This window comes from Enhydra lutris, unplaced genomic scaffold (genome assembly GCF_002288905.1).
Source record: "Enhydra lutris kenyoni isolate GAN:26980312 unplaced genomic scaffold, ASM228890v2 scaffoldscaffold87, whole genome shotgun sequence".
Taxonomy (NCBI): Eukaryota; Metazoa; Chordata; class Mammalia; order Carnivora; family Mustelidae; genus Enhydra; species Enhydra lutris.
This window is the reverse complement of record NW_019154171.1, coordinates 3,520,851-3,533,315: the sequence shown is the minus strand read 5'-3', so window position 1 is coordinate 3,533,315 and position 12,465 is coordinate 3,520,851. Positions and strand designations below refer to the sequence as shown.

At 43.2% G+C, this 12,465-nt stretch overlaps 1 protein-coding gene across 1 annotated transcript in view; it reads right to left on the bottom strand.

Annotated features, from left to right (window-relative positions):
• The window catches only part of LOC111161913 (ATPase phospholipid transporting 10A (putative)), a 178,842-nt gene that overhangs the window by 26,637 nt on the left and 139,740 nt on the right, over positions 1-12,465 (bottom strand). The window contains exons 9-10 of the mRNA XM_022525987.1: positions 9,257-9,451; positions 6,212-6,800 (exon numbers count right to left, since the gene is read on the bottom strand). Of these exons, the coding sequence (XP_022381695.1) occupies positions 6,212-6,800; positions 9,257-9,451 (784 nt within the window). The remainder of the gene's footprint in view (positions 1-6,211; positions 6,801-9,256; positions 9,452-12,465) is intronic.

The window sequence follows — 12,465 nt, the reverse complement described above, 5'->3', positions numbered from 1 at the left end:
CCCTAAACAAAGCTTTATTAGGAGTGATCCGGTGGTGTCCACTGGCCCAGGAGGTGGATGTAAACAAAGGTACATACTCTTCCAGTTTGTGAAAAATTGTCCTTTAATAGAAAGTGCAGTTTCTATCCCCAGAACACCAGTAGCATTACCAGACAGAATATAAGATGTGCAAATATCACATAAGACATACTTTTACTAAAAATATTATGTTTTTCATCTGAAATTCAAATTTTACTCGGCATTCAATATATTTTGTTTGCTAAATCTGGCAACTCTACTTCCACCCTGGTCTAAAACAGGCTGTCTACAACCTGAGTCAGGTCCTGGGCAAACTGGATCTGGGAGAAACACTTTCACCTCTCATACATGTGTTCTCCATAGAGAAGATAGCACCCCCAAGGGCCTAAAACATTGGTTCTGGAGCAAAAAAAAAAAAAAAAAAAAGCCCAGAAATAATTTTAATTATATACCTAAAACATACTTAGGCACAGATATATAGACAGTACATAAACAAATATACAGCATATCTGTGGCATTAAAATGTCACAGGGAGATAATTTAAAAATGTCTAAAAAGGCTCCTTAAAGGAGCATTAATGAAAAAAAGAGAGAGGGGAAACACTGCCCTTGATTGATTTGCTTTAGGAATTTAAATTTCCTGAAAAAATGACACTCAAAAGATGACATCTTAATTTTGACTACCATTTTACTCCTGATATTGTAGTAACAATTCTCAGAAGGGGATAATAACAGTATTCCAGATGTTGACTATTATCCGAGCAAAGACGCATCTATCTGAGGGCCTTTGGAATTAGAATAATAACAATATGGTACTTTGGTTCTCCAGAGAGGGGAGGGGAAGACTGCACTCTAGGAAAGCAGCAGCGTGCAGGGGCTGAGACTGAACACTTGGTCAAAACAAACCTGATGAGCTAGAGGAAGCAGGCCAGGCAGCTCAGCACACTGGGTGCCCTGGATGAGTTGTGTTATCCCACAGGCAGCAATGCAGAGCTGCTCTGTACAGGGCCACTCACAGCAGAGCTTGGGTCAGAGCCCACCCCGCCTTTCAGTGAGAGAAGCAGCGACTGCCCTGCCTCATCCCCTCACTCCTCCAGACTTGCAGACACAGCCTGCTCTGCCACTTGAGGTAAGACCTTGTTTCTGATTCTTACTTGACCTCTCCCTTGTAGTTTCCCACCACACCAGTGATTGCACAGTCACTGGGAAGAGCCAATGTTAGGGTTTGTAGGATTGGTTCTTTGTGAATGCTGGGATATGTCTATATTCTGATGGAGGGGCCAAGATAGTAGAAAGAACTCAAGCTCAAAGTGGATGAGCACCGAGGAGCTGGGGGCACCTGCAAAGGGTGTATTGGGCAATGTCCTAGAAAGCAAACCCATGGACCCCCAGAGTTATGTGGTCAGCCTGGCTCTTCTGCACTCATCTCAGACTACAGGCATCCTAACAGTCCCATTGTATTTTAAGTGATATTCACGCAATATCAGCCTCTTCTTTCTGATATTCTACAAGCAACGCAGATCCCATGGGCTTTTCTATTTAAGGTGGTAGGAAGAATTCTGTGTCTGCAACACAGCTGCCTGGGTCATGAGCAACATCATGGGCAGAAGTGGAACCAATGCTACCCAGAGCCTTCTGATGGGTGGTGGCAGCCTGAGGAGCCCACGGAGAAGGTCCCTGCAGCCACATCTGGGTGCTGGTTGGGGAAGGATTGGGAGGGTATGCAAAGTGTCAAACAGTAACAGCTCCCATCCGTCTTTAAAGATGACTCCCACGTCACTGACCTCAAAATGCAGAAGGAGTGAAAGGAAACCTACTCTGGCTCTGGCTGAGCAGTACGGTTGGACACTGCAGCAGAGTCCCTACCAGAGCATGCCTGGCAATGCTCTGAGGACATTCTCAGAGGAAAATGGCCACTCTGACTCATGATTTTGACATGTGATCTAAAATGCTCAAAGTGGTATTTCCATTTCTTCTATACTTGAGTCAAATTTATTTCTCTTATAGGGAGATTCATCTTGGCCAGGTGGTAGAATAAGAAGGTGAATTCCCTTCCTTGTTCATGCATGCATTTACTGATTTACTCAATAGCAGGAGTGTGTGAGGCCCATGCTAGGTGGTGGGCTACTGTCCGTAGTCTGGAGTCCAGAGTCCGGAGCAGTCTGGGTGTTTGTGTTTTAAACAGCACACCACGTGGCAACTGGACCACACCTCAAGCAAGTGAATCTTAAGAGGAAGGAACCAGAGAAAAGGGAAAGGGACCTAAACTTGTACTCTGTACTTAACATCAGACCAGACACTGTGCTAGGGGCTTGGACAGGGGCTTCCTATGTGGTCCGCATCCTAATTTCCTTTGTGTGGAGGGGAAACAGAGGCAAACAACATTAAGTGACTTACTCAGGGTCATTCTAGCCCGTAAATGTAGACCTAGGATTTGAACAGATGTCTGTAGGTACCGGGGTGGGGTGGAGTCTCTGCTTTCTATCTGATCCCACACAATGTCTAAGACACAGTCCCGTCCTAAGAACACAACACACTCTAACACAGTCACATCCAAAATCAGCATAGTCTCCGTTTCTCTTTTTTTGGTAAAAGTGTTAAATCTCTTTGAAAAAAGGTCTTAAAGATCTGAAGGAATCCGGAGGATAATACTTATGTGCCTACCTCATTTTATCACCAGCACACAGGCACAGCAACTTGGCTATAATGGCTCTGGTGAAGTGCTCTGCAAGTCTGCTCCTCTCCACACCCAACCACCCCACAAAGTAGAAGTTGAATAGTTCCAGGGTGTCACCAGTGGATATCTTCAAAGTGACCTCCCAAGGTGACAGCTCCTCTCTTGAGAACCCAATGGGGTCTTGGAACCTCCTGAATCTTAAGTTGCTGGATGTCTACATGTAGCTCTTCCCCGTCCCAACCTATCTGACCTGCACACTGCTTGGAAATTCCCAGAGTAAGGTGGAGAGCTACACAACGGTTTATTTTTAATTTGTCCCTCTCAATACCATGGTTTGAGCAATGTGTAACTAGAGCAATATCATCCTTTTAAGTCTCTTTCATGGTGGAAAAGATAGAAGGCTTTGCTTCTTAGCTATAGTTACCTAGATACGGGTAATAATTTCCTTCCAGAGACCTGCAGGAGATGGACAGTAGCAGAGGAGGTGAGTGCAAAAGCAAAGCTACACTGGGGATGCAGGATTAGGTGGAGGGGGCTACGAGGCTCCCCAGCCTGCATAGAGTCTCCCAGCAAACAAACCCCCTACCCTGACCTTGAAGTTGACTATAAGTGGTAGGAGTTGTTTGTTTGCACTTTGTCTAGAAATTTGAGGCTGCTTCCTCATTTAAAAGAGTGATCTGCCAGCAAAGTACAAGTGTGGTGACTGCTGCAGCTTTCTTGGTTGCTCTTTTGTCCCTTGCACAGCTCAGTACAGTCTCTGGTCCTCTCTGTATGGGGGGGTGCTACTTGCCACCCTGTCCTACCATCCTACCCTTGTTTGCTTGTGCTACTCCAGGGCTTTTACCTTATACATGACTTGGTGTATGTGGTAAAATCTGAAATACAGTGGCCCATTAAATTATCTTTCATGAAAGGCTGTGGAATAGCACAAAGATGATTTTTTTTAACAGTAGAATTAAATCTGCACAGATAATTGCCATAGCTGTTTTTCTTTTGTGCAGATACAAAATCAGATTTCAGAATAAAGGAGGCTTGTAAAATGTATTTGGAAGCTTTCCTTCCTCTTCTCTTTTTTAGAACAGTTTGAGAATAGGTATTACGTCTCCTGCAAAGGTTAGGCAGAATTCACCTATGAATCCATCTGGTCCTGGACTTTTATTTTTCCATAGTTTTTTTGATTACCAATTCAAATTTGTTACTATTAGTCTGTTCAGATTTTCTATTTCTTCTTGAAATAGAAACTTTTCTATTTCTATTTTCTATAGGAAATCTTTCTATTTCTTCTTCAATTTACGAAGATTATACGTTGCTAGAATTTCATCTGTTTCTTCTAGGTTGTCCAATTTGTTGGCATATAATTTTTTCGTATTTCTGTCGTATTAGTTTTTACTTCTCCTTTCTTGTTTCTGGTTTTGTTTATTGGGTTCTTTATTTTTTTATTGATGAACATGGCTAAGGGTTTTATCAATTTTGTTTATCTTTTTCAAAAGAACAAGCTCTTTGTTTCAAATATTTTTTCTCCACTGTTTTTTTGTTTGTTTGTTTGTTTTGTTCTATATGTCATTTATTTTTGCTATGGTCTTTATTATTTCCTTCCTTCTACTCCTCTTGGTCTTTGTTCTTCTTTTACTAATTCCTTTAGGTGTAAGGTTACATTGTTGGAGCTTTTTCTTGTTTTTTTGAGGTAGGCCTCCATTGCTATGTATTTCCCTCTTATGGTTCCCTTTGCTGCATCCCATAGGTTTTGGACCACTGTATTTTCATTTTCTTTTCTTTTCTTTCTTTCTTTTTTTTTTTTTTTTTGTATTTTCATTTTCATTTGTCTCTGTGTACTTTCTGGTTTCTTCTTAGGTTGCTTAGCGTCATATTGTTTAGCATCCACGTGTTTGTGTTTTCCTTCATTGTCTTTTTTTTCCCCTCAGTAAATGGTGGGAAAATTGGACAGCCACATGCAGAAGAATGAAACTGGACTATCTTACATCATATACACAAATAAACTCAAAACGGATTAAAGACTTAAAATGGAGACCTAAAACCATAAAAATCCTAGAAGAGAACATAGGCAGTGATTTCTCAGACATTGGCCATAGCAACATTTTTCTAGCTACGTCTCCTGAAATAAAAACCCCAAAACAAACAAACAAACAAAAAAAAAACAAACAAGAACCCAAAACAAACAAAAAACCAAAACAAACAAAAAAACAAACAAAAAAACAACCAAAAAAACTATTGGGATTACATTAAAATAAAACCCTTCTGCACAGCAAAGGAAACAATCAATGAAAGTAAAAGGCAACCTACAGAAAGACACAATGAGGAAAACTCTTGGAATGCAAAATCAGCCTATGAATCGGATTCTATGTCCACTCTAACATGGAACCCCTGGGGTGGAAAGGCAAATCCTGCCCTCTGGTAGGTTATCGCCATGAAAAGCTGTCCAAACTGTTTTCAGAGACATGTTTACAAACTGGGAGGCAACAGCTCTGCCAAGGGAAAAGGATTTCATCTGCAGCGATCCTCCAGGACACTTCCTCACAAGGAAGTGGGGCTGCACTTGGGAGCCAGGAGTCCTGTTCTGAGGCACTGAGATTACAGTGAAAGGATTATGGACTTAAAGTATTCTCTAGCTCCATCCCCAGAGCGCTGGAAAGGCTGTACCCCACGGATAGGGCTTCACAGCAGGCCGTGCCTAGAGATGTTTCCAGGATACAACAGACAGGGAGACTGTGGAGGTCAGGCAGCAGAGCCATCTTCCAGCAGCATCCTCACCACCATCCCACCTCTCCCCCCTGGAGATCAGATGTGTAAGGCTTCACCCTCCAAATAGAGAGGAAGGGTGACCAGGTTTAGAAATGGGAACCTAGGCCATTGTAAGGCCCAGAAGCATGTGTATCTAGAAGGAGGTTCAAGCAAGCCCTTCTGGATAAATTTCCACTAACACCAGTGGTTTTCAAATTCCTCTTCTTTAATACAGAAGTTATATGAAACTCTGGTACACAAAAGAAACTGAGAGGGAGCTGCTCTGTGCGAAGGTGGGACAGACGGCAGTGGCTGAGCAGCCAGCAGCCTCCACCACCTAGGCTCTCACTGTGGCCTGAGGCAGCTCCACAACTGGGCTATAAACCATAACCTGGCTTCACAGCCGCCCTGGTCCAGGCAATCACAGAGTAGGTAAGAACACTCTGGAACATCTAGTCTAAAAGTTCTTAACTTTCATTGTCCAGATTTAAAATGATGCTAGGCCTCACCCCGAGTGACCCCCGACCCCACTGTTCTAAGGTGAGTTCAGGCACTGAAGCTCTCCATCCCCCACCCCAGTGCATTCTAGTCCAAACTCCTCAAAGGAGGAAAGGGTGATCCAGAGAGGCAAATCTCTGATGGGCATTGCTTTAGAAAAAGCTTAATAAAAATCACTTTACCCATGAGAAGGGACTGAGGGACTGAGGGAAGGGGCTAATTTCTTGGGACTTCCACCTGGACCTGGGGGGTTGCTGCCCAGTGGAGGGGAGCTAGATACCTGAGGAGCAGGGGAGCAAGAGGTCCATGACCACTGAGTCAGCTCCTTTGGTGTAGACATTGATCTCATCGGTGAGTGGATGCCGGATCACCACTGACATTCTCTTGCGGATGGAGTCGAAGCCCAGTGTGTGCAGGAGCTCAAAGGTGAGCCTGCCCAGGTGGGGCAGTTCCACGGATACCTGGTCATGCAGCCGGTCCACCAGCGCGCAGTTGTAGGCCCGGGCAGCATACACAAGTGCTGCCTCATCGGGGCTCTCTGCCTCATAGCGCAGCTCCCGTTCCTGCTCCTGCTCCAGCTCCAGCTTCTGCTCCTGGGCAGTGTGCTCTGGGGCCCAGCTTGCAGCCCCGCTGCTATAGCCATTGCTGGCGATGGCCGCGGCTGGCTGGCCTAGCCTTTCCTCCAGCTTGAACAGTGTGCTGTCATTGGGTAGGGTGGACAGAAAGTTGGACCCTGACTTGTGGGTGGCTTTGCTGGTGGCCAGGTTCCCGATGCTGCTGCAGCCTGAGGTCAGGCGGCTCGGTGAGAACCTCCGTAGGAAGTCTTCTATCGTCTTCACAGGGGACTTCACCTCAAATCTCACCCTCACCTGCAAGAGAAGCAGTTAGAAGACACGTGAGATATATCCAGAGGCCTCACCCAAACTGCCACAGGGCACTCCCCCACTTTCCCAGTGGGGGCTCAGAGCACAGAGTTCCCATTTCCCAGATTTTGGAGCATAGGCTAGAAACTGCAACTAGAGCCAGCATTTCTTCCTTGAGACCATTCTTTGGCCTCTTGCATTTCACTTAAAAATTAGCAATATACATTCTTTTAGAATTATATCACCTGGGTAGCCAGATAGAGGCCTGGTACTGACCCAGGGAGTGTGTGGATAGCAGTACCTGCAGGCTTTGAGACGATCCCCTCTTCTACCTGTCCCCACACTGCAGTGTCCCACTGCTTTGCAGAAAAGGTTCAGAAGAGCATACTTGTCACTACTGCCTGGCACAAAACCCAGCTTCCCCACCCCACCCAATCACAAAAAGCATTGACAAAAGACCAACTTATACAGTCCTTTGAACTGTGTCCATATAAAATTTAAATAACACTCCCAAACCCAGAAGAAATTTCATAAACAAATTAAATGCTTGGACAAATTCAGGATTCAAATCATTTAGCACATTTTTTTAAAGCCACAATAAATCACATATCTTCTAACAAGAAATGAAAACAACAAAATGACAGTTATATACATTTGCTAACGTTCCAAAAAGCTCACTGATGGAGCAACAGCAATACTTTATTTAAACGAGTACTGTTTACTAATGCTAGTATAATATGCCTATTTTAAACTTTCTACTAGAAGATGGATCTAGAGCAAATGTTGCAACAGGCAAAACATTGAATTATAGTTAGCTTTTAATTTTCATCCTTTTCCCCATGTGTCCAAAGTTATAAGTTATGTAATAGCCTGCAGGAAAGTCAGGCATTTGGTAAAGCAGGGAACATGGGACCAATTTTGATAAAGGTGTTTCTTCTTTGTTCTCATTATGACTTTAAATGTGCTATATATTCAAGGGGCAGTTTCAAGCAGTCACACTGGAGCTCCTGCAGGCTCCAAATACCCTGGGAGATAGCACTGACGAGTATGTGGCAAGGGGAATGCATCCAGAGACCTACTCGTCTTCAGTCAGAGGGTGGGGGATTAAATATTCTGCTCCCTATGTGGAAGGCACTGTGTATGTGACCATCATCACATGCCTCAGTTACATTGGGGTCTCCCTCACTTATTCAGTAGTTGCAACAATGCCGGAGTCTCAGACAGGTCTAACTAGAAACCAGACACTTCTCCAGGGATGCAAGCCAGCGGGACTGAATACAGGGCGGTAGAAGAATCCAAAGGCCAGATAAAGGATGCTGGGCAGCTAAGAGGTGAGCTGCACCAGGAAATCCTCTCGCCTAAGGCAGATGGCGCAATCCTGTGGTTCCAGGTGGTAGGACCTTGTCCGCTCTGAATTCACCAGGCCCTCTGGGGCTTTTGCAGGCCAGTGTGGCAGGAGTAGGAGCATGGGGGCAGGGGGCTGTGTTACTGCCAGATCTGCTGCTATGAAGAGGGCAGAGACCATTGGTTTACCCCCCATCACACACCAATGGCTCCATCAGTGCAGCCTGCTAGAAGGGTTGACTCAGGGGGAGGAAAAGGGGTCTGGGAGGGTGGGGGGTTGGGGGCAGGCCTACGGCATGCATCTAGCCCCACAGTATCTTTATTTTTACCCATTTAAAGTTGCTTAGCTTCATTATGCACATCCCTCCTTAGGTGCACCCCCTCCCCTCCACCACACACTCCTCCCAGTAAGTACAGGACTTTCTGAGAACCACCAGTATTATAGAGGACATGTTTGCACATGAACTTTACTCTCTTCACAGAAAACCTTATAATTAACCCCCCAAAAAACCAACTTGGGTATTGCTGTTACCACTACCTTAAGTAACTTCTGATTGATTCTTGACACTTTCCCTTGAAAGACAATGTTAAAGCCCCTTTTTACATCAAATATATTTATTGTGTGCTAAGACCTTCTCTGAGCCCTTCCTCTAAACCCTCACCACTGCCCCCATGTCACAGATAAGATGCCTAAGGCATAGGAGGGGAATGGCTTGCCCAAAGCCACTCAGCCGGTTGGTAAAGTCAGGATTTAAGTCCAGGAGATTTGTCTGGGCCCTGAGCCTGTCCTGTTCACTCTCTTGAGAATTAGGAACCCTGAACTTTTTTGTAGATTATGCAGGGCAGCCCCACTCCAGGCCAGGTTGTTATATGCCCCACCCATCATGGGTTCAGAAGTTTTTCCTCTCCACTTGGCCCCAATCCCCTTACCTGCCCACCGTAGCCCAGGGACAGCACCACAGAACCAGTGAGCTGGCTTGCCCTCCATGAAGCCGGCTGCTAACCTCCCATTAAACCTGAAAGGTGCTGAGCAGTCTTGCTGGAAAGGTTAGACTGACAACAGTGGGCCCACACTGAAGGTCAAAGTCTCAGCTTCACAGAGATACCCCAGAACCTACCTTTTGTCGTGGCTGATCCGGGGATGTGACTACTACTGTATTGCAGATGGTGAGTGCAATGAAGAAGTCGAACACGTCAGAGAGCTCCGGGGACAGGTGGGCCAGCGGGTGTTCCTGGTGCCTTGAGACGGCCAGGCACCTGTCACATTCACTCACCTTCTCAAACAGCTTTGGATCAGGGGTAATGTCTTTCTCCTGGAAGAAGACAGAGAATGAGGGGTGAGTATAACCCAGTGAAAACATCTTAGTGCTTGACTGTTTAAGGCACTCTGATTTTATTATAAGCTGTAAAGACACCTCCATCTGACTCACGTACATATGCCATTTTATAGTGATGAATAATGTATAATTGGTAGAAGAATATATGACCTATATATGAAATGAAAAGCATATGTTCTTATATATAACATGTGTTCTCATTATAAAGTAATACAGCTAAGAATATATTATTCTAACATATCTGACTCAGAGAGACTTGAAAAAGACAAAGAGGAAAATTTAACAAATCTGTATCACATCACCTCACAGTAATACATACTTTTTGAAACACATACTTCTTTGTCACCTTCCAGTCTTTTTTCTACACGTTTACATTTAACTTCATCGAATATTTTATATATTTCCTTTTGACATAAACCCAGAAGTGGAATTTCTGAACCATATAGTATTTCTATTTTTAAGTTTTTGAGGAACCTCCATACTGTTTTCTGCAGTGGATGCACCAGTTTGCATTCCCATCAACAGTGTAAGAGGGTCCGTTTTCCCCATAACCTTGTCAACACTTCTTATCTCTTGGCTTTTTGATGACAGCCATTCTAAAAATGTGTGAAGTGATATCTCATTATACTTCTGATTTGCATTCCCACCTTAAAATTATACAATGTTGTATGTCAATTATATCTTAATAAAAAATTTATACATAAATTGGCAGTGTCCATTTTCCCCAAAACACTATATACAGTTGATCCTTGAACAATGCAGGTATTGGAGCACTGACCCATGTTGAGGCAAAAAGTCTATATAACTTTTGACACTCCTAAAATTAGCCTACTACTTACTGGAGGCCTTACTGATAACACAAACAGTTGACTACATACAAACAGTTGACTACATAACAAACAAAGCTTTGTTTGTTATGTGTATTATGTACTATGTTCTTATAATTATGTAAGCTAGAGAAAATAAAATATTATTATGAAGGGGCATCTGGGTGGCTCAGTTGGTTAAGCGTCTGCCTTTGGCTCAGGTCATGATCCCAGGCTCCTGGAACCGAGCTCCATGTTGGGCTCCCTGCTCAACGAGGAGCCTGTTTTTCCCTCTACCTCTGCCCCTCCTCCCCATTCATGTTCTCATTCCTGCTCTCAAAATAAATAAACACAATCTCTAAAAAATTTCTTTAAAAGTAAAATCTCTAAAAAATTTCTTTAAAAGTAAATATTATTATAAAAATCATAAAGAAAGTACAGTACTGGATTTATTTTTAAAGACAGTCTCTTCAGTAAATGGTTCTAGGAAAACTGGAGATATATATATAGAAGAATGAAAGTTGACCATTCTCCTACACCGTACACAAAGATAAACTCTAAATGGATGAAAGACCTCAGTGTGGGACAGGGATCCGTCAAAATCCTAGAGGAAAACATAGGCAGTAACCTCTTCGACAACGGCCACAGCAATTTCTTTCAAGACATGTCTCCAAAGGCAAGGGAAACAAAAGTGAAAATGACCTTTGGGACTTCATTAAGATAAAAAGCTTCTGCACAGCAAAGGGAACAGCCAACAAAACACAGAGGCAACCCACAGAATGGGAGAAGATATTTGTAAATGACACTACAGATAAATGGCTGATATCCAAGATCTATAAAGAACTTCTCAAATTCAATACCCAAAAAACAAATAATCAAGTCAAAAAATGGGCAGAAGACATGAACAGACACTTCTCCAAAGAAGACATACAAATGGCTAACAGACACATTAAAAATGTTCATCATCATTAGCCATCAGGGAAATTCAAATCAAAACCACATTGAGATAATACCTTATACCAGATTGAATGGCAAAAATTGACAAGGCAAGAAACAAAAAATGTTGAAGAAGCTGTGGAGAAAGGGGAATCCTCTTACACTGTTGGTGGGAAGGCAAGCTGGTACAGCCACTCTGGAAAACAGTAGGGAGGTTCCACAAAAATTTAAAAATAGAGCTACTCTATGACCTGGCAATTGCACTTATTACTCAGCCATCAGAAAGGATGAATACCCAACTTTTGTACCAACATGAATGGAACTGGAGGAGATTATGGTGAGTGAAATAAGTCAAGAAGAGAAAATCAATTATCATATGGTTTCACTTATTTGTGGAACATAAGGAATAACATGGAGGACATTAGGAAAATGAAGCAGGGGAAGGAATCAGAGAGGGAGACAAACCATGAGAGACTATGGACTCCAGGAGACAAACTAAGGGTTTTAGAGGGGAGGAGGGTTGGGAGATGGGTTACTTTGGTGACGGGTATTAAGAAGGGCACGGATTACGTGGAACATTGGTTATTATATGCAAACAATGAATCATGGAACACTACATCAAAAACTAATGATGTAATGAATGGGGACTAACATAACACAATGAAAAAAATTATAACAAAAAAATAAAAATAAAAATAAAAATAAAAATCTGTGTAAATGGCCTTGCACAGTTCAGACCTGTGCTGTTCCAGGGTCAACTGCAGTCTGAACTTTCCCAGACTTTTTTTTTTTTTTTAAAGATATTATTTATTTATTTGACAGAGAGAGAGAGAGATCACAAGTAGGCAGAGAGGCAGGCAGAGAGAGGGGGGAAGCAGGTTCCCTGCTGAGCAGAGAGCCCTGAGCAGGGCTTGATTCCAGGACCCTGAGATCATGACCTGAGCTGAAGGCAGACACTTAACCCTGAGCCACCCAAGCCCTCCAGGCTTTTAGGGATCATTTGAAAATATAACTTTGAACAACTTCAAAACAGACATACAATGATTCATTTGGCCATTCTTTTTATCACTGAATATATTTTTTTTTCCCACTGATAAACTGCTTTGCACAGAAAACTGGCTGAATCAGTAAATTCCTATGTCAGAAAGTCTGAATATTTTAAATACTCCTGGAACCATATTGCTAGATCGATGTCAGGAAAGCTTTGTTCCAACACAGTCCCCCTCCTGTCAGGCATGAGAACCCTCC